At 41.3% G+C, this 24,074-nt stretch overlaps 1 protein-coding gene across 1 annotated transcript in view; it reads right to left on the bottom strand.

The window, feature by feature from the left end:
- SLC24A2 (solute carrier family 24 member 2) overlaps window positions 1-24,074 on the bottom strand; it is a 243,780-nt gene that overhangs the window by 8,976 nt on the left and 210,730 nt on the right. The window contains exons 7-8 of the mRNA XM_090275816.1: window positions 8,294-8,437; window positions 1,043-1,132 (exon numbers count right to left, since the gene is read on the bottom strand). Of these exons, the coding sequence (XP_090131942.1) occupies window positions 1,043-1,132; window positions 8,294-8,437 (234 nt within the window). The remainder of the gene's footprint in view (window positions 1-1,042; window positions 1,133-8,293; window positions 8,438-24,074) is intronic.

The following is a 24,074-nucleotide window of genomic DNA, read 5'->3' as shown; positions in this document are numbered from 1 at the left end:
ATTTAACTTGTCTCATCAGATGCAATACTGTTGTGACAGTCTCAGAAAGCAAACACGTTGATTAACAATTTACAAGAGAAACAAAATAAAAAAAATAATAAAAAAATGAGACTACATTAAACTAAAAAGTTTTTGCACAGCTAAAGAAACAATCAACAAAATGAAAAGATAACCCATTCCATGGGGGAACATATTCACCGATACATCTGATAAGGGATTAATATCCAAAATTTATAAGGAACTTAAAAAACTCAAAACACACACACACATACACACCAATCCAATTAAATCAACAAAGAACCTGAAGAGATACTTCTCCAAAGAGGACATACAGATGACCAATAGACATACGAAAAGATGCTCAATGTCACTAGCCATCAGAGAGATGCAAATTAAAACCACATTGAGATACCACTTCACACCAGTCAGAATGGCCATCATCAATAAATCAACAAACAACAAGTGCTGGCGAGGATGTGGAGAAGGGGAACCCTACTGCACTGTTGGTGGGAATGCAGACTGGTGCAGCCACCGTGGAAAGCACTATGGAGGAGTTACCTCAAAAAATTAAAAATGGAACTGCCTTATGACCCAGCGAGATCACTTCTGGGAATATATCCAAAGATTTTTTTAAGTCAGTCAGAGGAAGACAAGGACCATATGATTTCACTTATATGTGGAATCTAATGAACAAAATAAACAAACAAAGTGGAGACAGAATCACAGATATAGAGAATAGATTGACCACTGTTAGAAGGGAGAGGGTTGGAGGCTGGGTGAGATGGGTGAAGGGATTAAGCCAAGAAAAAAAAGAGAGACTCATGGACACAGACAACATATGAAGATTGTCAGAGGGAAGGGGGTGGGAGAGGTAGAAAAGGATAAAGGAGGGATAAATGGTGATGGATGGAGACCTGACCTGGTGTGGTGAACACAAAATACAATATGCAGATGATGTACTGTAGAATTGTATATCTGAAACCTATACAACTTAAAAAAAATTAGCAACAACAGGCAGATGGTGTCACTATCAAGGTCTTACCTGGTGTGCCCACCAGACCATTAAGTAAGAGAATATTGCGATCCAGGTGATGGCGCCAAAGAACGAGACAGGAAAAAACTTCCTTGCTGACTGAAAGAGAACCAGGAAGAGGTGAGAGTGTCAGTGCTATAACTAAGGTGTATCTGATAGTCCAAAGCTAAATGCACCAATGCAGCTTGCAGTCTTGGTAGGGTTGGCAATCAAAAAGCCCAACCAGTCCCTGGTCAAGCTGGGACAGTAAGATTCTCTCTTGGGAATGTGAAGTTGGTTAGAACCAAGTCATTGCAGAGCTAGTGCCCAAGATGGAAATCTCTTGAAGAGAATGTCTTCCTGCTGCTGGGATGCTCAGATGCTCTTTCTAAGGCTTGGTTTCTCAGCCTTGCTTTCAATCTATTAACTACTCCATGTCCTCCCTCCCTCTCCTGCTCCCGTTTCTTTCTTCTGCTCAAGTTCACCAGAATCAGTTTCTATTACTTCAACCCGTGTTATCATCATCATAATCTATATGCCAGAAAACCTATGGGATTAATTACTTTTTACAAGAAATGGGAAGACTCAAAAATAGATCAGCTTATCTTACAGTCCTATGAGTGGTCAGGAAAAGACACACAGAAAACGCCATCACCACAGTTTCTATAGATCCCTGATGATGGCCAGTCCAGGAGCCCTGAACCACACATATAGAGGAGAACAGACAGGGATAGACAGATGCCCAGCTATGTTGCTCCCCATGGGGTGGCAGAGTAGATGCTCTTGCGGATGTTTTCTGTCCTGTTCTCCATCCCTCATTACATTAGATGTTATTCTGCCTCCAGCACTGGACTTTGTGCAATCTCCCACTTACAGTATGAGCACTTAAAAAATGTCCTTCAAATATTAGCTGGAATCAGACACTCAAAATGCAGTCAGTGTTTCTTACCTGACCCACCCTAGGGAAATCCAGGCTTGGGCTAACATTGGTAGTTTTTTGTGGAGGTCCTTTTTGCATTGCAAAATGTTCTCAGAGCCTATCACCTATTATTGCCAAACCAAACACTTTTTATTTCAAAGCTTTCCACTTTGAGAAACAATCTCTCTCTTTTTTTTTTTTTTTTGCTTTGATAATGCCATCCAATTCTGTCAGGAGAAGTGAATCCTGGAATTGACTGGAATATCTCAATTGTCTGAAAGGCTGACGTTGGGCAGCCATGTAGAACACTTTTTACCACAGCTTCTGAGAAATCCATTAAAAGGAAAAGATAAACTTGTACACGGTAATCTTTTGAATATCCGTAAGATAAACAGAGTCTCTATCGCTCCAAACCAGGCTTATGTTCTCTTTACTAATTTCAAGTTTTCAATATATTTTCATTATCATTCCTGTAGTTCTGCTAAATTTCATAATAATCATTCCTCTCTTTTAATGATTGCTGCTTTTTGGGGGGGTCATTTGTTATCTGGGCTCTCTGGAAGAGCAGTGAGCTTGATAAAATTGGGGAGGCAGCAGGCCACAGTGAGTGCCCCCCCCGCCCCCTTTCTTAGAAGGAAAATATTTTGGCTAAAGATTCAGACCCCTTCTGGGGATGTGAAAAGTTTAATAGGTTATGGGAAAAAGTAATCAAATTTTCAAAGTGGAGGTTGAGACATTCGCTTTTGAAAACAAATTCCCTTAAAGCTGGGAGTTCAGCTGGATTCGGAGACCAGATTCCCTGAGCCTTGGAATTGCCAGTGCTAAGAAATCAAGTTCTCCTGGCAAAGCATTTAGCTGATTACAGTCCTCATCCTTTTCCCTGGTCACAGGTCACTGTTTCAGGATCCTAAGTGCAATGGGGGTTTCATTTCCTATGGCCATGCTCTGTCACAGGCAAGAGAAGGGCCCTTCTTGTGGTGTGAGGCCCACACGTATGATTGAACAGCAATCAGTGAGCTTGATTCTGAGCATTCTGTTGAGGGGAATGGAGCATCATCTCCATACCTTATGGAATGACACATCCTGGGAGACTGTCATTTCATAGATTGCTCCCTCTCCAGCTTAGCTCATTTGCTAAGTATGTAGTTATTATTTTACTTTTTGTACTTTTGAATGTCTGTTTATTGATAAATGTCACAACTCAGAATGAAATCATTTGAACATATTTCTCATCTAAAAAATCTCATCCCTAAACCACAAAACATTCCTGTCAAAAAGTAGAAAGTAAGGAATCAGACTAAAGATTTAAAGCAATTAAGTTCAAATCAATATTAGTGAAAAACTCTCTAATTCAAAACTTGAAGCTTGTGCTTCTTAATCAAGAAGCCAATTAGTAATGAGTGAACATGTAAATGTACCTTGGTCTAGTGTTGTATTAGGGGCTCATTACAAAAAAAAAAAAAAAAAAAAAAAAAAGCTAAAAATAACTTTTCTTTTGCTTTGGAACTTTTTGGTCTTCATCATTAACTAGGGGTAGGTAAAGGCTGGCCTCTACTCTGCATCCAGATCTTAAACCTACGTCTGTCTGACTATACAGCACATGTTTCTAACATTCTAGGTTTTACCAACTCTTTTCAAAAGAAATACGGGGCTGATAACACTCAAAATATACCCAGCCACAGACATGTAATCATCATCATTATTATAATGCTAGCCTATGCTCTGAATGCCAGGAAATATAAAGGGCATCAGGGAAACATAGACGAGCATTCCAGCTGTACGGCCGCCTGCCGCACCCGCCTCCCCTGCTGTTCCTGCTCCGGCAGCACCAACACGCCAGGCACCAGCGGTTTGGTTCAGTGTTTCCCAGCTGTCAAACTACCTTGCCATTTCCAGATTCACAGCTCAGGTTATTCCTTCTTCTTTCATTTTTTCCTGAACTATTCCCCTTGGACTTTATTATCTTATTCCCCACATCACTGCCCAGTAGCACCTGTGCAGTTACTTAGTTACCAGTCCCCATGGAAGGAAGAAAATAGCCCTTGCTGCCAAGGTCTGACATGTCAATTTGTGGTTAGTAACGGTGGCTCATCTTGACATCTGCTGGGATGGGCCTAACACTAATTGGTAAAAAGCAAATTGTGTCCATGTGCCGGCCATTTTGTTCCCAATATAATGGCTTACTTGTATAATTGACACCTAATGTTCTCATTAGAAGCATTTAGTACATCAGAGCGATATTTTCTTGGCTTGCCAAATGTTGCTGAACATTAGCTCATTGCACAAATTAGCCATATCCTTACTGATTTAAACTCAACAAATATTCACTGAGCATCTACCCTGTGTGAGAGTCTGGGGCATATGTATTTAACAAAGTTCTCAAAAACAATCCTATTAAAGATTAAACACATGGTTTCTGAATTAATAGGAATGGTATTAAGATCCCTGCTCGCCAATGACCAGTGATGTGCCCTGAGACAAATAATTTAATCTCTCTAAGCCTCAATTTCTTCATCTGTAAAGTGGGGGAATAGCTGTATCTAGTTAGTCTGAGAATTTCATGCACAAAAAGTGTCTAGCAAAGTGCCTGGCACACAGTAAGTGCTCAGGGAGGACAAAGTGACAGTAGAGACCAGGCCTAGAGTCTTAGCTCTACCTCTTATTAGCTGGGTGTGCTTGGACACGTCACTAAACCTCTCTGGGTTTAGTGATCATTTAATTCTTGCTAGAACTGTGCTTGGTACACGGTGGACATAATAAACCTGCTTGGTGAATGAATCAGTGGATGATAAAAATTTCAAAAACCTTGCTGGGTTCTCAAGTATCTTTCTAGCTCTGATGAATCATGTTTTGATATCTCATTAGATTTGTTCCTGATTTGCAAGAACACCCATCCTAGGCCATGAGAGAATATAACTTTTGGGGGTCTTTATTTCTTTGATTATTTTCAATTTTTATCAAAGACATTTTCCTCATTAAGGCTTACTTTTTTTTTTTACTTTCAAAACAAACCTACTAATTTAAGAGAATGATAAAAGTGAAGCCCATGCTAATTATCTGAGCTGGAAGTGGCAACAATACAACAAACACTGTCATATAATTTGCATGTAAATAAAGTGGAAATAGAAACAAGTGGGAGTGCTATTTACTCTGAAACTAGATGTATATGTTTTTTAAAAAATCATGTTTTCTTTGTAATTATTGTCAGGGTTTGGGATGTTCATCTCCATGGTAATTCAGAAACTTACTGAGGAGGCAGAGCGGCCAGATCTTGAGGAGTACCAAATGTCTGTTAATCAATAATTTTTTGACTTGTTTTCTCCTCTTCCTGAATAAATTTTCAAGAGGCCCTTGTGGCAGTATGTGAGGAAGTGCTTTCTCTCATTTGGCATTTCATATATGTAAAGGATAACCATGTAATTCCATCTCTAAGCCAGTATGTTTTCAGAGTAAGGTGAGACTATCCAGGGCAAACTGGTTGTACAGTCACCTTAAATTTGCAATATCATATTGATGGTTATCTCTTTATGCTTTCCTTAATCACAGAATGTCCTGGCTGCCAGGGAACCTAGAAATGTTCCACCCTGTGTTTCACAGAAGAGAGAAGATGAGGTCCAGAGTTGAGAAGTGACTTTCTCGAGGTTGCACAGCTCCTGAGTTGTGTGGATAAAACTACTGCAGTCAATGTGGTAGAATGAGAATGCTCTGGAATCAGTAGACTCAGGTCTGAGTCTAGCTCCTCTCACCGATACAGTGGTTCAATCTTGCTCTGTAGTTAATGCCTGTGTGCAGGCCTTGAATCCTTGACTAAGTTTAGAGGTCTTTAAAGACAGTAATTGTGAATTCTATGTCTTTATATCTCTTTTAGGGCACAAGCCTGATACATGGCATGTAATAGGTACTCAATAAATATTTGCTGAGGAAATCTAAAAACAACCAAATGTTCTGTCTGAGAGTCTTATTTCTGTTTGGGACAACGCAAGGTACACTCCAAGAAAGACAGAAAAGAATCCAGTCCATCCCAGGGATGGCACTTGGGGCTGCCATGAGTAAAAGCCCCACTGGCTAACCTCGCCCAGGCTGCAGGGGCTGGCTCTCCAGCTGTGCTGCACAGTGAATGACCTGTCAATGGTTGCAGAGCACAGTGTCACATATAGCTGCATTTCCTTGCTTTACAGCCCTGGGTATTGCAGCATTAGCCAGTGCAGTTGTTGTGACCCAGGTAACTATTGCCACGGTGGAGTCTTGCTTGTTGTCCAGGAGTTACTGGTTCAGAGCTTTGATTTTCTCAAACAGCTTCCTTGTTCTTCCAGCTCAGATGATGGGGAGGATGAGCACTTTGTCAGCCCTTTCTCTAGGAGTCCCACCCAACCCAAAGAGCCTAGAGCCTTCAGTGATTGACATTTTCCTCCCATTCCTGCACATCTCCCTGGTTGTTTCAGTGGTCGTGTGCCAACATCCTCTTATTAGCCAGACTCCTCTGGGCCGCACCGCATGGGCCCGATTTTCCTCCCTGGGGTGGAGTGAAAGCATTGGGCTGAACAGAGTAGTGGGAACAGGGAGAGCGAGAGTGAGTGAGTGCGCACACAGGCACACACGCGCATCTCAGAAATGTCACGTGATGGGAGCCAAAAGAAACTGCACACATTCCAGCTATTTGGCTGTAGGTTTCCAGGAGGCCAGACCTCTGCATAGAGCAGGTACTCTGCTATTGGGTCTTGAATAAAGAAATCTAAATATGATTTTAAGTTTACTAGGAAACTTCTAATGTGGGGAGTCCTTACACCAGGGGGTCCTCTCCTGGTCTGAACTTGATGAGATGTGGCTCTCCACCAGGCCAGATTATTTACAGACCAGCCTAATTGGACAGGGGTTTTCTTTTGTCTTTTTCAAGTGAGGAAAGTGGGATCATCACAGGACTCTTAAGACTCATGCTATATTATGTTGGATATTATCACAGTATTCTATTTTAAGTGCTTTTTAGAAATGTTTTCAGATCACCTTCTGGCATCATGAAACATGAGGACAAGTCCAAGCTGTGTGGTCACACAGACATGAAACTGAACCTCAGCTCCATCCCCTAGGAGGTGAGCAGGCATGAGTTAATTAACTTCTTTGTACCTAGGTTCTTTTTAACTTATGCCAATTATTTACATATTTTCTTACATCAGCTGTTTCCTGAGATTCCACAATATATTTTGGAATATCAGGCAGAGTCTGCTACATAGTAGGCACACATTTTTGTTGAATGAGTATGTATGTGTAGGGCCATAATAACAAGTAGAGCTTTTTCTTCTTCTCTTTCATTAGTTCCATTGCCCTTTGTGGTAATGGCCTTAGAACCCAGTTTAACAACACTGGGAGGGGATGTTCTTCTGATTTGATCCACATTCAGGTTGCACTTTCCTGATCATAAGGTGGTATTCTGTTCATAGCACCCAGTACATAATAATGATAGAAAATAATATTGATTATAGTAATGATAACAATACAGGAAGGAGATCAGAGATGAAGACATTTGTACTACATGAATGCATTTCTTTAAATTATTTTTGAATAGAATAAATAACCCATGTACACAAATATTCAATAAAATGTGAGTTACCCTCCTGCTCAGACCTTCAGTTCCCCTTGTCAGGGACAATACTGTAGTGGTTTTAAAACATGTTTGCAGATTCTTCGACACGCCTCCTATCAAGAGTGTCATATACTATATGACCCTGAGAGAGTTTAGGAAAACTTTTTGTCTCTTCACCTTTTATCAAGATAAACTATGACTACTTTGACCAGTGAAGTAGAGTTGTAGTGAGTCTATGTGAGCTCTGAGACCAGGCTGTCAGACACTGCAGCTTCCACCTGGTGCTGCTGGAACACACGTGCTTGGAGCCCTGATCTCTTGTGTACAACACCTGACTGTCTTGAGGCCGTCATGCTGTGAGGACGCCCCAGTCCCAGAGAGAGAACATGTTTAGGCTTTCCAGTAGACAAATCCAGCTGAGTCCAGCCTTTGAATCAGCTCTGCCTAGGTGCCAGTAGTGTCAGTGAAGAAGCCTCCAGATGAGGCCAGCGCCAGCCATGTGAGTCATGCCCAGCCATTCGAGACTTTCTAGCTGAAGTCCTAATGTGCCCTATTTAAATTCCTGGTCCACAGGATTCACGAGCAGCATAACATGGGGGTTGTTTCACACCACTTAATGTTGGGGTGGTTTGTTATGTAGAATCAATAGCCTGAACAGTCATATATAAGCATACACATGTATTTATGTTACCCGCTTTTCCTTTAAGACAAATAGAAGCAAACTATGACACTATTATATGCTGTGCTTTTAAAAGAGGAATCAATTCAGAAGTGCTTTACTCACAGGTTTGCGGACGTCAGGTAAGGTCACCCAGAGAGGAAACACTATGGGGAGAACAATGAGGAAGGTGACTTGCTTGCGGGGGTTGGGAGGCCAGGCCAGGCTGAGAGGCTGGTCGTCCTCGTCATCACCTGTTTCTGCGGGCTGCTGTAGAAAGGCAGAGAGAGAGAGAGAGAGAGAGAGAGAGAGAGAGAGAGAGAGAGAGAGAGAGAGAGAGAGAGAGAGAGAGAGAGAGAAATAGCAAAACAAAAATGATGGTAATGTCCACAGGCCACCAGAGAGCAAGAGCACATAGTAAGGGTGGAAGCTCTGAGCCTCTGAGCCTCAGAATTTTTCTCAGGTCATCCCAGCAATCTCACCCGTTTGTAAGAGATCCCAGCTGTTACAGTCTGAATCCTGGGGACAAACAATACAATGCCCAGCCACGGGGACTTAATAACTTCCTTTTCCCCCCCTGAACACTCTTCAGCTTCTCAAATGAACTGATCATTCAGCTGAAGTGGGCTACAGCTACAATCCATGAGCTTTTTTATGAGAAATCATATCTGCAGAGTAAAAGACCCTGATGCCCACCTTGTCCTTCTACCCTCTCCTTGAGTATAAAGACACAGGATTCATCATAGAAATTCTTGGGAAAAATATTTTTTTAAAAACTTAGAACTTTTATTATTTATTTAGAGCACTGATTTGAGTGGGCAAATGAAAGTAACTACAGCAATAATTCAGTAACAATACTCAACTCCCTTCACTGACTCTGGAAGAGTTAAGTTCGTGGATTATTGGGCGGTTGTGAGTTTTAATAGTTTAATCACTTTGTTAAATTCTAAACAATTTTACTTCCAGCAAAAGGCTTATTATGCAGACATATGTCCCATTCTCAGAGAAGCAGAGGACAGTAAGCAAGACACCGAATCTGTAAGTGTCAACCTCACAAGGCCTAAGAGCCAGGGGATAAACATCAGAGTTTCCGACTTGGCATCAGGTAGCCAAGGTTTAATTCATCACTGGCTGAAGTCAGCAGCTTTTGAAGTCCCAGAGCTAGGAGAGACAGAAGGTGGATCTGGGCTGTGGCAGGACGACCATCAGCCTGTCAGATGGGCCCTCCAAGCCTCCAAAACAGCCCAGCAGACAGCATCTATCACTTCCATCCCCGCTTGCTTAAAAATGAAAGTGCAGCAGCAGGACCAAGCATCAGATCTAAAAATATCAGCAGGAACTTTTCCAGGATGCTTCCTTTTGAGACCATATAAATAACTGCACAGGCTTCATAAAGCTCCTGCCCCTGTGGCTTTGCTTCGACATCATGCACTATTTCAAGTAGCAGCACCGACTCCCACCAGCACCTCTTTCCCCAAGGAGCTGGCAGGTGGGGCAGGTTCACACCAGTTGGATAGGGAATAAGGACTCAACTAGAGGTATTTAAATACTAACACTGCCAAAAGGATTTGGAGTGGCTTACATAATCACCCACACTCTCTCTCCAGGAGCTAAATTAAAAATAATAACAATAATTAAAAAGGAACTTTAAGCCATAGTGGACAAGTTTAGTAATAATAGTTTCTTTCTCTTTGTGTGTATGTCCTTGGCAGTGGGTAAGATAGTTTACAAACAGCAAATATGAGAGGATTAAGAAGATTAGGTAATAAGGTAGAATTAGGAAATCGGCACAATTTATTTTGGTTATCTGGATCTTCATTAAATATACTGCTCACACTCTCCATCCCTTTGCTATGTAATATGTTGGGGAAAAAAAAGATCTAAAATCAATAATCTACATTTTTACCTTAGGAAACTAGAAAAAGAAGAGCAAATTAAACCCATAGTAAGCAGAAGATTTAAAATATGAGAGCGGAAATCAGTGAAATTGCAACCAGAAAATCAATAAAGTCAACAAAACCAAAAGCTGGCTCCTTCGCTGGGCGATTTGTTGTGGTCCACCCACTGCTTTCCTTACTCTGTTCTGATGCCTCCTGGCTCCTATCCGTGATGGAAGCATGGGCGGCGCTGTCCCTGGTTCCCCTTCTGAGCCACCTCCATTTCCTCCAGGAGATACAGCAGATGTAAAGAATATCATTCCCTATTGAGATCACCAGCCTCCCAGGGTGTCAGCTGGCTGTATGAATACTCTCTGTGCAATGGGGCCAATGAAGATTAAGCAGACAAGTGCATTTTAACTGTTCCCTCCCAGACATGATCTTTTTTGTTAACCCAAATAAGTGTCTTTCCCCTCCCTACCTGATAGATGCCTCAGAATTGGGGAGGACCCTGGGAGAGTTAAGCCATTTTATCCTTCTGAAGAGGTGCACCATGTCGTGTGAGAGATGTGGTTTCATTTAGTCAGAGGATCGCAGCACTTTCCTGAAGACCCAGCAGAGTTCATCAAGGCTCCTCCCCCTCCAGGGATGTCACTCCATTCTGGTCTCCCACTACCACCTGCAATTTATAGCAACTTTTTCTAAACTCTAAGCTAACCTTTTTGTGAGAAAAAAACATAAGCAACTCTTTATGACTCATATCATTTTAATGACACCAACAGATGGTGACATTTCATCAATAACCCTTCTGCTTATAACCTACGGGATTAGCTCCTTTCTCCATCTGCCAAAGTCACCAGGCAGGCGGTGCCACTAGCAAATAGCAGAAAATAATTGTCTGTTTAGATGCATAAGCTCTAAATACACTACTGTCCAACTCAAACAATTAGCTATATTGTACAGCTTCCAAAAGATGCATTCGAGGGGCTGCTGCTAGGGAAGAAATGGACAAGGAGAGACTGTGTCTTAGGCCATACAAACAGTGCTCTTCATGGGACTTAATAGCCTCTTGGGGGACCAGTTCTTCTATAGAGAAGTATAAGAGCCCAGAACCCTGGGGTGAATTTGAGAGGTGTCTTGGGAGCCAGGCTGTCAGCGTATTTTAGGGGAAATTTTCTTTGTCTTCTTTCCAAGTGCAATCTCACTCTGGTTCAATGGGCAACAAACAGCTTGCAAAATGATTAGAAAAGTGGGAAAAAATTCCTTTCCAAGTCTGGGGCCTGTTTGCCTTTGCCCAGGCTGGGACTGCTGGTATGTTCATTAGTTTTAGCCCCAGGGAGAGCCTACTGAGGTTTGGGCACTGATTTTCCAACTTTTCCTAGAGTTGTGGTGTCCATAGAAAACAAAACAAGTTAAAGTGACCCAGAAAAAATTCAAACAGCTTTTACTATAAGGACTTAAAATAATTTGAAACCTACAGGGAATCTCTGTGGGAACCCTAGAATTATGCCAAACCAGGGCCAGCAATCACTACTTTAGGGCTTTGTGACCTCTGATATGAAAAATCTGAGACTAAAACCTATTACTCTCAGTTCCCACATAGTGGTCTGCTGGCTATCAGACCCTGAAGGACTCAGCACATGGTGGGAAGAGCAGAGGGTAGAATCAGGAATCCTGTCCTCCAATCTTTGCTCCAGCCGTGATTCCTTGGGCAGTAGCCATAATCGCCAGCAGGCATGCACTGAGTGCCTTTAGGTGCAAAGCGGTGTTGCTGTGTCCTAGGACTCTTGGTTTCCAAGAGACTTGAATTTTACAGGGGAGACAGAACAAATGGCTCTAAAAAAACGTATTTACCCAGTTACAGAGATGCTGGCAGAATATGTGGCAAGAGCTTCTGATTGTTCTCCGGTATCTGTTCTGCCAGTTATGGACTGAATTGTGCTCTCCCCAAGTTCATATGTTGAAGCCCTGTTCCTCCACACCTCAGAATGTGACTGTATTTGGAGGTAGGGCCCCTTTAAATAGGTGATTAAATTAAAATGAAGCCATTAGGGTGGGTCCTTAGGCAACATTACTGGTGTCCTTATTAGAAGAGGAGAGTACGACACACACAGATACGTCGAGGGTTTGCATGCAGAGAGGGAAGGCCAGGTGAGGACACAGGAAGGCAGCCATCTGGAATCAGGAACTGAGGCCTCAGAGGAAAACAACCCTGAGAACACCTTGGTCTTGGATTTCCAGCCTCCAGAACTGTGAGGAAATACATTTCTGTTTTTTAAGCCACCCAGTCCAAGTTGTTTCCTTATAGCAGCCCTAGCAAATTAATATACTGCCCGTCTGCTTTAGTGACAGGGAGCCCACTGTTACTAGGCCTGGAATAAAGACTCCATTTTCAGCCTCTCTTGCAACAAGGTGTGGCCATGTAATTAGGTTCTGGGTGACTGGGACGTCATCACAAGGATCTTCTGCAATTTCCAGGATGTATTTGTATAGGGTGAAGGTGTGTCCTTCATCATTCCTTTCCAGCTCCTGCTGGCTGGAATGGGGACATTTGGTCAGAGCTTGAACAGCTGTCTTGGACCATGAAGTGGAGAAACAGTATGAAAGGATCTGAGCCCCTGATACCTAGCAAGAGCCATTCTAGCCCTGGGCTGCCTCCACTGCCTACACTACATTTCTATTTTACTCAAGCTGCAGTTATTTTGGGCTTTTGGTTGCTCACAATGGAAGCTTCTCCGGGCTGATCCAGTGTCCTCTTTTTGAGGAATCAAGGGAGAAATATCTTTCATATATCAGCACTAGAAAAAGTCATGCTTCTTTTGAGAAACTTTGAAAAAGTCTTAGAAATACTGTGAATCAGGTAAATGATGCTATTTTTCCTTTGATTTCCACTGGGGATTTCACAGCCAAATTTGTAACCCCTGTCCAGCAATCACAGCACACCTCTCTGCAGTCTTACTCTTTCTTTCCTTCACATCCTTTGCTGAATTCTCTCAAAATGATTATTTTAACCTTTTTCATCACATATATTTTTGTTAGCAGCCTCAAATCTTTGTGAAACAAGGTAGGGCAGACCTGAAACTCAAACTCCTCAGTGCTGTAATAGAATTTTGGGGATAAATTTAGCAAAGATGGTGAGGCAGGAGAAGATGTTATTCTAAGTGATACCTCGTGACAAATGGACAAAATCCTTCTAGAATTTACTTATCAACACTGAAGGCCGGTATCTGGAGTTCTGGCCACAGAACATCTACAGATAGAAGAGAGCAGTTGCAGGAGTCAGTTAGCATCTGTTGGGAGGTCTCTGAAGCAATCAACCTATTTTGATATTTATTTATCTAGAGAATGGGAGGAGTAGTACCAGCCTACTCTCATGGGAACCTGTTTGGCTTTTTTGTATGTGCACCTTACACTGTTCCTACTTGGTCCTGGTATGGATGGTTTGCCCCAGAATAAACATTAGATCTCCAGAGGTTACATCTATAGCCAGAGAAATTTTTCTCTTGAAGCAGCCTAATTTCTTATTCTTGTCTGTGAAGGGCACTGTGCAAGATTTCAGTGTGAAGGTGAGTCCACTTTAATGCAATCTTTTGTATCAGAGAATTAAAATGGAAACCCAGAGGCATCTGAAAATAGGCCACCTTCAAGTTCAGTGTTATTGATTGGTAATAACATCTCCTCTCCAGTCAACAAGAAGCAATCTCATTTGGCCGTATGATTCAAGCTGGAAGTAAAGTTCTCACTTCTCTATCCCTCCACAAAAGGACCACGCACTTCAGCACTTATGAGTGCCGCCTCTCTTCTCATTGGGGAGCGCCTTCAGCTTGGCATGATGCTGACTAAAACAAAATGCCCAGCACTAAAAATCCATATAAAAATATAATCCATTTACTCTAAAGCAGTAGGCTATGATCAAACTGGGAGAAGGTGAAGATTTTAAGTCATTTTTATTTCTACTTAAACAGAATTGTCCTTAACATATTTGTTGTTGCTATTTCTATAATTTATATCTGTAGAAAAAAGTTATATCTTCACGTTGTTTAGCCACAAAGATGCCCACATGAATGACCTAATGCTGCAAAGCTTCCAGAGTACTGTGCATGCTGGGAGTCACCAGCAGGGCCCAGAAGGGTTAATAAGAGGGTGACTAGATCCATAAAACAGTTGTTGAGCCTAAGAAGTGAGATTGGGTAGGTGCATCAAGAATATTAAAAATGTCATACTCAAGAAAGTTTTTAAAAAGGCACTAATAACACATGTGAAATGTCTAGACTATGTGGGAGGCATTCATGTATAGACTGGGGGGTAGTAACTCAGGCAATTGTAGGATGCACCATGCCTGGTAGAGACCAGGGGATCAATCAATGTTGATTCTCTTCCTGTCTGCCATTAATCTCATCTCTGTGACTAACTAGCTGTGTGACTTTAGGCAAATCAATGGAAATGTTGGAGTAGCCAAAGAACAGATATTATGTGTGATCTGGTCCCGGTGTACCTCATTGCCTTTCAGGCTCCAGTGGTCTTTAAAAACCTTGCCACTGTGAGGCAGAACTTCTTTGTCCCCTAGACTGCTTTAAGGTGGGACAACCCTCCTGTCCAAGAATTTGTCATTTAATTCATTGTACAGATACCAGTAGCTCAGGAAAGACAAGCTGCAACCACAGACCTCTGCAATCATTTAGAATAGGAGTTTGAGTCTCCAAGAGGAGCAGTCCCAGAATTTCAGAGTTAAAGAGCCCTGACTTATTGAGACCCCCCCCCCCCCCAATTTGACAGATGAGGATGCTGACACAAAGTGATATGCCACAGGAGGTTCTCAGTGTGAGGCTGGGCCGGAGTGACCCTCTTCACTCCAAGCCTGAGGCTCTTTCTGCATTCTATGATGCCTCCATCATTCCATCCTACAGATAGGTATAAATGTGCTTTATGCCCAATCATGCCAGGCTTCCCAGCTTTATTTTATAATAAATTTGACCTATTGAATAAAAAATTCCCAGCTATAGTAAACATTAAACATTTAATTGACATTTAATTGGGTGATATCTCCAAGGATCCAGGTACAAATTTTAAAAATGAGAGTGCTGATAGGATTTCAGTGAATGTCAAGGCTTCAAGTATAGAGAAAGAAGAAAGAATTGTTCTTTGACATCTGTGTCCAAGAAAAAAGTGCAGAAATATAGCCTAGGCTTGATGTAGAAGGAGGTGACAACCAAGTATACCAATGGCCAAAATGAGGCCTTGAGACTTTATGTGTATTTCATGGCGTGATGTGCCCCCTGATTCCCATAACCATGGATAATCCTGCACTGGCTACCTCTAAAATGAATTTCAAGGGGACGCTGTAGAAGATGGATTACACCCTTTGCAATAATAAACTTTCCTGAGGCTAACTTTAGCAAGGACTGAAATAGGAGGCGGACGATTTGCGGACTCCAGCATTCAGTGTTCAAAGGCTAATAGAACCTCAGCTGAAGAATCTGCACAACAAACAGCACATCTTTGAACAGGGACTCTCTGCTCCCCCTCCCGCTCCGTTCTCTTTCAGTACTGAAGCATTAAAAATACTGTCTTTGACAGAGGTGGCATGCCTTACTTTTCCAATTAGGTCTCCTTGGGAACTGGTGAAAAGCTGTTAGTGCCTGTGTGGGAGGCTCCTGGGGAGGGAGGAAACCTTGACATTGCCTTAACTAATAAGGGGACTCTTGGAGAAGGGATTTATAGACAAAGACCCACTTCTGCTCCACAATGTTCCTCTACAACATTATTGCTGTTACAGAAGTGACCGAGATAATCCATAAAAATCACTTCGAATAGTGTTTGGCACATAGTAAACACTCAATAAATGTTGGTTATTATTATTATTTTAATAAATATTCAAGGAAATTATCAGATATCCACGAGAAAGTAGTTTGGCTAGGTGAAACATGACACTTCCAGCCACAAAATTCTATAAATCAATTTTTATATGGAAGTGGAAACTGATAATTTTGTTCTTCCATCTATCCATTCATTCGACATTTACTGCCCAGTCATTGACTGTAGTAATGCCAACAATCTAATTTATTTTCCTCTTAGGTAATATGAATAAATAACATAAAAGGGAAAATTCCACAGCCCTAAGGAGAGGATGCTATTTTATTTCAGGAGGTAGGCTGTACGTAGAGTTTCTATCAGAAACAAAACTTCCAAACAGTTGGCAAGACTCAAAATATTGTGACACCTTGATTCTGTGTTTTGTGCAGAGTTAAAAACAATAGTAGAGTTGGAACTCTCAAAGGTAGAACCACCAAAAATGCACAGTCACAATTTAATAAAGTGAGAGGCTCTGAAACCAACAACTATTTGGCAAGTGGAAGGTGCCTCCCAAGACAAATTCCTAAGTGCTTTCCATTCTATCAGCTTAAATCACACCTGTGCTTTAGTACCAAGGAAATACGATAAAAAAATGATATCCATATGGTCAGTGTATTAGTCTTCTCGGGCTGCCATAACAAAATGTCATATTTATCTTTTTTAAAGATCTAATTTTTAAATAATTTTTTGACTTTGCAATAAATCATTGGGTTCACTTACTGTAATTTATTTTTAAAATTCCCTTCCCCCAACTCATTCTTGATTGAGCCTTAGAAAAATCTCTTCATTTTTGTTTCTCAGTGTCTTTGCATTTGTATTTTTATTAATGCCCCTCATTCTCGCCATTCTGCTCTTATCTTCTATGTTTCCATCACTTATCTTTTTCTAAGAGGTAAGTCAAAAAGAGGTAAACCAAAAAGCATCCCTTTCTGCAAGATAGCACAAGCTGAGACATTTGTCTTGCCTTCTGTGTGGATAAGCTGAACCAACAGAGCTAACATTTAAGTAACAGAGTTTTAAAAAAGTGATAAATCTCTGCTCTCCTAGTGACAGGAAATAATTCACTCCTCTTATATTACTATCATATGGTTTGTTTTATACATAGATGGAAAAAATCTAACATACAGAATTTAGCATAACTCATGGATACAGACAACAGTGTGGTGATTGTAGGAGTTGGGGGACAAGGGTGTGGGTGGAGGTAGAAAAGAGTATGGGGGGACAAACGGAAATGAAAAAAATACAATAAAAAAGAATTTAACATATAAAACAAAAAATGATAAGATTTGTCTAAGCATTGGCAACCTGAAAAAGCTTAATTTGCTTCTGCATAGTTTGAATTGAAACCAAGGTCTCAAAATATTTTGCTGTGAGTGATGAGGCTGTCTGGATGTTAGTTTGCCCAGAAGCCAAGAAACCATTTATTATAATGTAAAATGGTGTTTGGAGAGTCTGGTGAAATGCAATTGCTTTCCTTCACTTTGCATTTTACCCCAATAATTCTGAGGTGCAACCTACTGATAAGATAGGTTTCTTTCTGTATTGCTGTTGTAAATTGGTTTTCTCATAGGTTTCATGGGCTTCGTAAATCCTGCTGATACAAATCATAAAAGATCAGCCAACATAAAAGCAACTGGAGAATCATAAAATATAATTCAAAAATCATTCTTATCATTTAATGACCAATTGGATTAGAGTTACTCATAGGAACACTAATATTAATGTCAGCATTTTTTTTTCAAGGTGGTAATGAAGTTTTTTCCTTTTTATTAAAAGCTAAAAAATGCCTATTAATCATTCACATAACAAGAGGGTTTGAGGTTTGCAAACTCTTTGTGAAAACTCAACACTGGTAGGAATGTAAACATTTCCTAACTAAGGGTAATATTTTATTTTATTATTTAAAATCTTAAAAAAAAGGATTTTACTTATTTATTTTTTAGAGATAGGAAGGGAGGGAGAAAGACAGGGAGAGCATGCTCTCAACTGGGGAACTGGCCCAAAACCCAGGCATGTGTCCTAACCGGGAATCTAACTGGCAACCTTTTGGTATGCAGGCCACAGTCAATCCACTGCTCCACACCAGCCAGGGCCTAAGGGTAATATTTTAGAAAAAAAGAATCATATGGATTCTAAGTGCCATCTACTTAGATAATCTTGGAAATCCCTACCAGAGCTAATGTTTTGGATCTATGTTGATTATGAAGTCTCTCTGAGGGGGTTCTAAAATTATAGCCCTAACTTTAAACAACAACAATCCAAAACGAACTGCTCTCCTTGATAAGGATGCTTTTTTACTAGCCTCAGAGATCCAAATTTAATAGGAGATGTCTTTAGGCACTTTTTAAAGAGAAACCTAAAATCACAATCACTTCTATCATCCTTCCCTGCTCATCCTTAGTTACAAAGCACTCAAACGGTTTTTTATCTACACTATGGGGCTTTATGAAAGCAGTTTTTAAAAATTTTACTGAGTTTAGGTAAAGACCAATTCTGAACTGAGGACAAATAAAGTCAGGGGTGAATTTCCAAAGGGAGATAGGAAGTACTTAACATGGTAAGGTAATACTTAAGTTGTAAAGTGAGGAAATAAGAAAAAGCTTGCATTTTACACATATCTCTGCATCTATTTATCTTTCTATCTATGTTTGTACACACACACACACACAAACATATATTTCTCTCTTTTTCCTAAGAGTCTGCTTTTTTTAATATAAATCTACTTGCCCACTGGTGCATCTGGGCAACTCTTAACCTAAGCCAGGACAATTCTAATCTCCCTAAGGACAGAGAAATTTTGGACATGAAATAAAATAAAAGTTGCAACATATAAAAAGCCATCTCACAATACACATGAACATGTAGGACACAATTTAATAGCAAGTTAAATTTTCAGATTTCAGAATCTACAAAATTTGCAAGGCATTTCCTCTTCTACTCTTTCACTGTGAGTGTGTATTTAAAGGGCTTGATGGGGTGGCATCGAGGACTGTGATGTGGCAGGGCAGGTGGCTTTTTGGAGCAAGCCAGCATGTGCAATCACCTAGCTCTCGTCTAGACTGACAGAATTGAAATGTAAAAAATGTTCTGGGCTCTGGGTGGGAGAGAATATTTCCTCGAATTGTCCTTCAAACTTGAATAAATTACCAACATTGAAAATTTAGAAGGTTGGTAAATTCTCAGTGTCAGCTCCAATCCGCTCCCTCTACATTAGAATCAACAATATAGTGTAAACAGTCACCGGCAAAAGATAATTAACACTAAGCCAGTTAAGAAGTCAAATTATTTTCTTCATTCCACAGAATACACAGATGAAGCAAAAACTCCTGCAAAGGGGTTTCCTCTGTGAGAGACTATTTTAAAATGCTCTTAAGTGCCAGGATAAAGTCTGTACTGAAGAAAGCTAGTTGAGATGAGGTGTTGATATAAAGTTAGTTCACTTATAAATAGGGTTTTAAAAACAACAGGTTAATTACATGAAACTAGTCTCTCAGGAGAATCCCAGTGATGAGCATGTGGTGTATGGGGCTCATCACATCCATTAATAGTGTCAGGATGCACACCTCATTATTCATGGAGCTTGATAAAAAAACACAACTGGGAGAGAAAGAAAACTAACACAATAAAATGCATTGGACCATCTCTGTGAAACCACTTGGGTTTGCCTGACCATTCCAACTTCATATCCTTTTCCTAACTCTGGAGTCACAGCCCTCATTCACCCTGACACCCAGTCTTCCCAGCTCAGAAATCTCAGCATCATCCACAACTTCCTTTTCTTGTTCATTCAATAGGGCCGACTTATCATCAGATCTTCTCCATTCGGCCTCAGAAACGTCTAAATCCAGCCACTGCCACTCATGCCACAGCCGTTGCCATCCAGACCTTGATAGTCATTTAAAAAAAGTTTTACTAAGTGCTTCTAATAATAGCAAATACCTATGCAATGCTTCCTGTGTGCCAAGAACTGTTAAGAGCACTTTATTCTCACAACAATAATATGAAGTAGGTTCTGTTATTATCCGCGTTTTGCACAGAAAAAAAGTAGGGAACAGAGAGTTAGTAATTGGTTCAAAGTCACACAGTTGGTAAGTAGCAGATCTGGAATTTGAATTCACGTGGTGTCTCTCCAGAGTCTCTGCTCTTAAACCACTAAAGCATACTGCTTCTATTTTAATTTAACTCACCAGTGATTATTACATTTTTTGAATAGGTAATACAGTTAAGAGTTTTAAAATTCAAAAGTTACAGAACGCTGCATACCGAAAAGCCTGCCTCTCACACCAGTTCCTCATATAACCCAGGCCCCTCTTCTGGAGGTAATCAGCATGACGGGTTTCTTCAGTAGCATTCCAAGCAAATGCCTATGTTATTTCCCTCCTTTTTCCCTCTCACAGAAATGTAGTATACTGAATGGAGTTTGGCATGCTGCCCTTTTCACTTAACAGCATATATTGGAGACAATTCCACATCAGTATATGAAGGGCATCCTCATCCATTTTTTTTTTTTAAAGGATGCAGATGGTCCAAACTAGGGGTGGGCAAACTTTTTCTGTAAAGGGCCAGATAGTAAATATTTTAGTCTTTGTGATCCATATGATCTCTGTCATATATACTGCTGCTTAAAAAAATAAAAAAACCTTTAAAGATGCAAAAACATTCTTCTCTCATGGGTTGTACAGAAACAGGCCACAGGTCAGATTTGGCACAGACCACAGTTTGTTGATCCTTGAACCAAGAGGCTCTTATCTTGCCACCCTGTATCCAGTCTTCTTGACTATTCTGAAGGAGCGAGTTCCCTGTAACACAAATCTGATGCTACCACTGCTCTTTTCTCCCAACTAGGGAAGCTCAGACTGCCTGACGGTACCTACAGTGCCCTTCCCAATCCATGCACGTCTTGCCACACATCTACTGCTCTGGTGTGTGCAGCTCAACACCTGTAGTGACCTCTGCTCTCTCTGCTCTTGTTCTACAACCTCCTTCCCCCAAACCCAATCCCACACTGCAGCCCCAGGGATCTTTTACAAGTGCAGATCACATTTAGAAACCTCAATGGCTTGTTGCTGCCCTAGAAGGATGGCAACGTCCTTATCATAATCTACAAGCTGGGCCAGTTCTGCTTGGCCCCCCTGTCCAGCCTCATTGTCACCGTCCTCACTATCTCCATTCCATACTTCTGGCCACATTGACTTTTTTGTTCCTCAAACAAGCCAAGCTCATTTCTGCCTCTGTGGGCGCGCGGCCTTGGCTGGCTCCTTGGAGTCTAGCCTCAGTTCAAACACCAGCTCCTTAGTGTAGTTTTCCCTCATCTCCCAACCTAAAGGTGCTTCTCCACCTGTCCTCCACTGCATTATCATGCTTTATTTTCTTCATGGCCCTTATGGGCATCTATAATTATGTCTTGGTTTTCATTGCAGTACTTCTTCTCTGTGAGAACATGTGAGCATCTCCAGTGCCCAGCACATCCCCTGGCACATAGGAATCAGATGAACACTACAAATTTTCTGATTAAACAGTTGAATTTCAGACCAATTTACCTGTCCAGGTGGATCTCTCCTCACTCCTCACCTTGTGTTTCAGTTGCCAGTCCCAGTGGCCTTGTCACCAATCACTGAACACGAATTGCCCTCTTGAGGTTTTATACCTTTGCACATATTGTCTTCTTGGTCATCTCCTCCTTCTCTGAGAGACAAATTCCTACTCAGCCATCAATACCCAGCTCAAATGCTACCTCTTCTAAGAAGCTTCTATCCTTACTTCCCAGAGCACTTTGAACAGACATTGACCATAATGATTTATCTTCCACAAATGTTTGTTTATTTACTTACTACTCTCTGACTACCCCAAGCATTATATATAAAAAATATTATACATAATTTATATATATAAAATTTCACTTTTCCTACACTGAGCTCCTTTGGGGCAGGGACACCTTTATGGTATTTATATGGTAAATATGAACATATAATATAAATGGAAGCACTTAGCTCTGTGCACGTACATTATCTTATGTGGTTCTCCCAATAACCCTAATGAGGCAGGTACTATTATTACCTGTACTTTGCAGATGAGGAAACTGAAGTGAGGTTAGGTACCTTGTCCCTGATGGATCTGGAATTCACTACTAGCTTGTTCTGTAGCTAGCTGGTGGGTGGCTCTCTGAAGATCTGTTTGTCCTTGAGCTCAGCATATCAGGGTAGTGTACAAAGCTGTCTTGTTTCCTGGTGTGAAACCTGGGGTCACAGCTCTGCTTAGAGAGGGAGCAGTTGGGACTCTCTCACTTCCCTGTAGCAAGTTGCTCCCATATGGGGGGCACAGATGTCCCTCTGCCAGCCAGACGGAGAGGCACAGTGACTGGGCTGCCCTCCACATACCTGTGACTGTGCCATCCCCAAGGGTAACCAGATGTCCTTGGGGCCTGCCTCCTGCTGCCACATGCTGCTTATCCATGTGGACATAAGCCACTCTGCCAGCTCACCCCTGAGCTAATGCAGAGGGACCACGGGGTTCTGGGCAGGAGGGTGAGAACCCAGAAGGCAGAGGAGACAAGGGCAGCAAGAGCTGCCTTTTCCTTGACTTTTCCTTTAGCTAGTTATTTTTTCCAGCTTTATTGAGGTGTAACTGACAAATAAAATCCTTTATATTTAAGGTGTACAATGTAATGATTGGATGTAAGCATACATAGTGAAAAGCACAGCAAAGGAAGCAATTAACAAAATGAAAAATCAACCTATGTAATGGGAGAATATATTTGCAGGCTGTATATATTTTTAAGGGGTTAATATCCAAAATATATAAGGAAACTTACAACTCAATAGCAAATAAATAAATAAATAAAATAAAAATAAAATCCCAATTAAAAAATGGACAAAAGACCTAAATAGTTATCTTTCCAAAGAAATACAAATGACCGATATGTATATGAAAAGTGTGCAACATCTTTATTTTTTCCTTTCTGTGAAGCAACTTTCCTTGCATAATCTCTCAAGGACTAAGGGGACCAGGCAATCATTAGCACTTTCCCCGAAGACTTGTTGGCTCCCTCTGCTGCAGAGTGTACCCTGGTGTACAGGGGAGGAGAGTGCTGGGGCAGACCACTGCAGTCTGGCTTCTCCCTGTGGGCGCTGCAGAACGTTTCAGCTCACAGGGAGAACTGTCTAGAGAAGTGGGTCTCAGATGTTAGGGTAGTGCTGCTCAAAGTGCGCTCCTCGGACCAGCAACATCAGAACCACCCGGGAGCTCATTAGAATTGCAGATTCTGGGCCCAGGTCCCAACCTAACAAATTTGAATTTTTACATGGTCTCCCAGGAAACTTATAGGCATATTAGAAGTTTGAGAAACATTGACCTAGGGCACCTGATTAAAATACAAGTTTGGGCCTCTATGCCTTAGAAATTCTGATACACTTGATTAGGATGAGATCCAGAAATATAACAAGCACTACTTACTTTTTTCCCTGCCTACTTTTCTGAACAACTTTGGTGCAGAGGCAGGGTTGCGTGGTGGAAACAGTATAGGTGCTGTGTTTGGACAGTCCTGAGATCAGCTCTCAGCTGTGCTACCTACAAGCCAGGCAATCCTGATGAACTACTTCACCTGGCTCAGTTTTAGCTTTCTCGAATATAAAATGGAGATGCTAAATAACTATAGTTTCGGCTGTGAGGTTTAAAGATGATAACATATATAAAGTACCCAGCATCCAATCTGTGGCACACAGTACTTGTAAATGTTAGGTATTATAATTATTTCAGCTGCAGGGACTGGGAAGGCCAAATAGGGCTCACCAAGGTGTAATGGCTGTGGTTTCTTTGTTAACCTTGACCTTAAAGACACATTAAAGACACAGAGGAAGGATCAGACTGCAGCAGCTACCAAACTTGATCATGCCTTAAGAATCACCTGGGAGGCAAATTTAAAAATGCTGACCCCTGGGTGCTGCTTCCCAGAGACTCTGTTTCATCATGTTTGAGGTGTGGCCTAGGGATCTGCATTTTTATGATTTGATGCATGAGTCCTCCAATGTCACTCCAAGAAACAGTGGTTTAGAGAATATGTGTGTTATTCAATAGATGGAGAGGTGATGTATGTGGGGCCCTGGGCTGGTGCTAGGAAATACACATGAGGATAAATAAAACTGCCTGTGTCCTCCCCACTGGGAGATGGGCTTCCAGGG

The sequence above is a fragment of the Furipterus horrens genome, unplaced genomic scaffold (genome assembly GCF_987537825.1).
Source record: "Furipterus horrens unplaced genomic scaffold, mFurHor1.1.pri manual_scaffold_4, whole genome shotgun sequence".
NCBI classification, from domain to species: domain Eukaryota; kingdom Metazoa; phylum Chordata; class Mammalia; order Chiroptera; family Furipteridae; genus Furipterus; species Furipterus horrens.
This window is presented reverse-complemented; position numbering and strand designations above follow the sequence as displayed.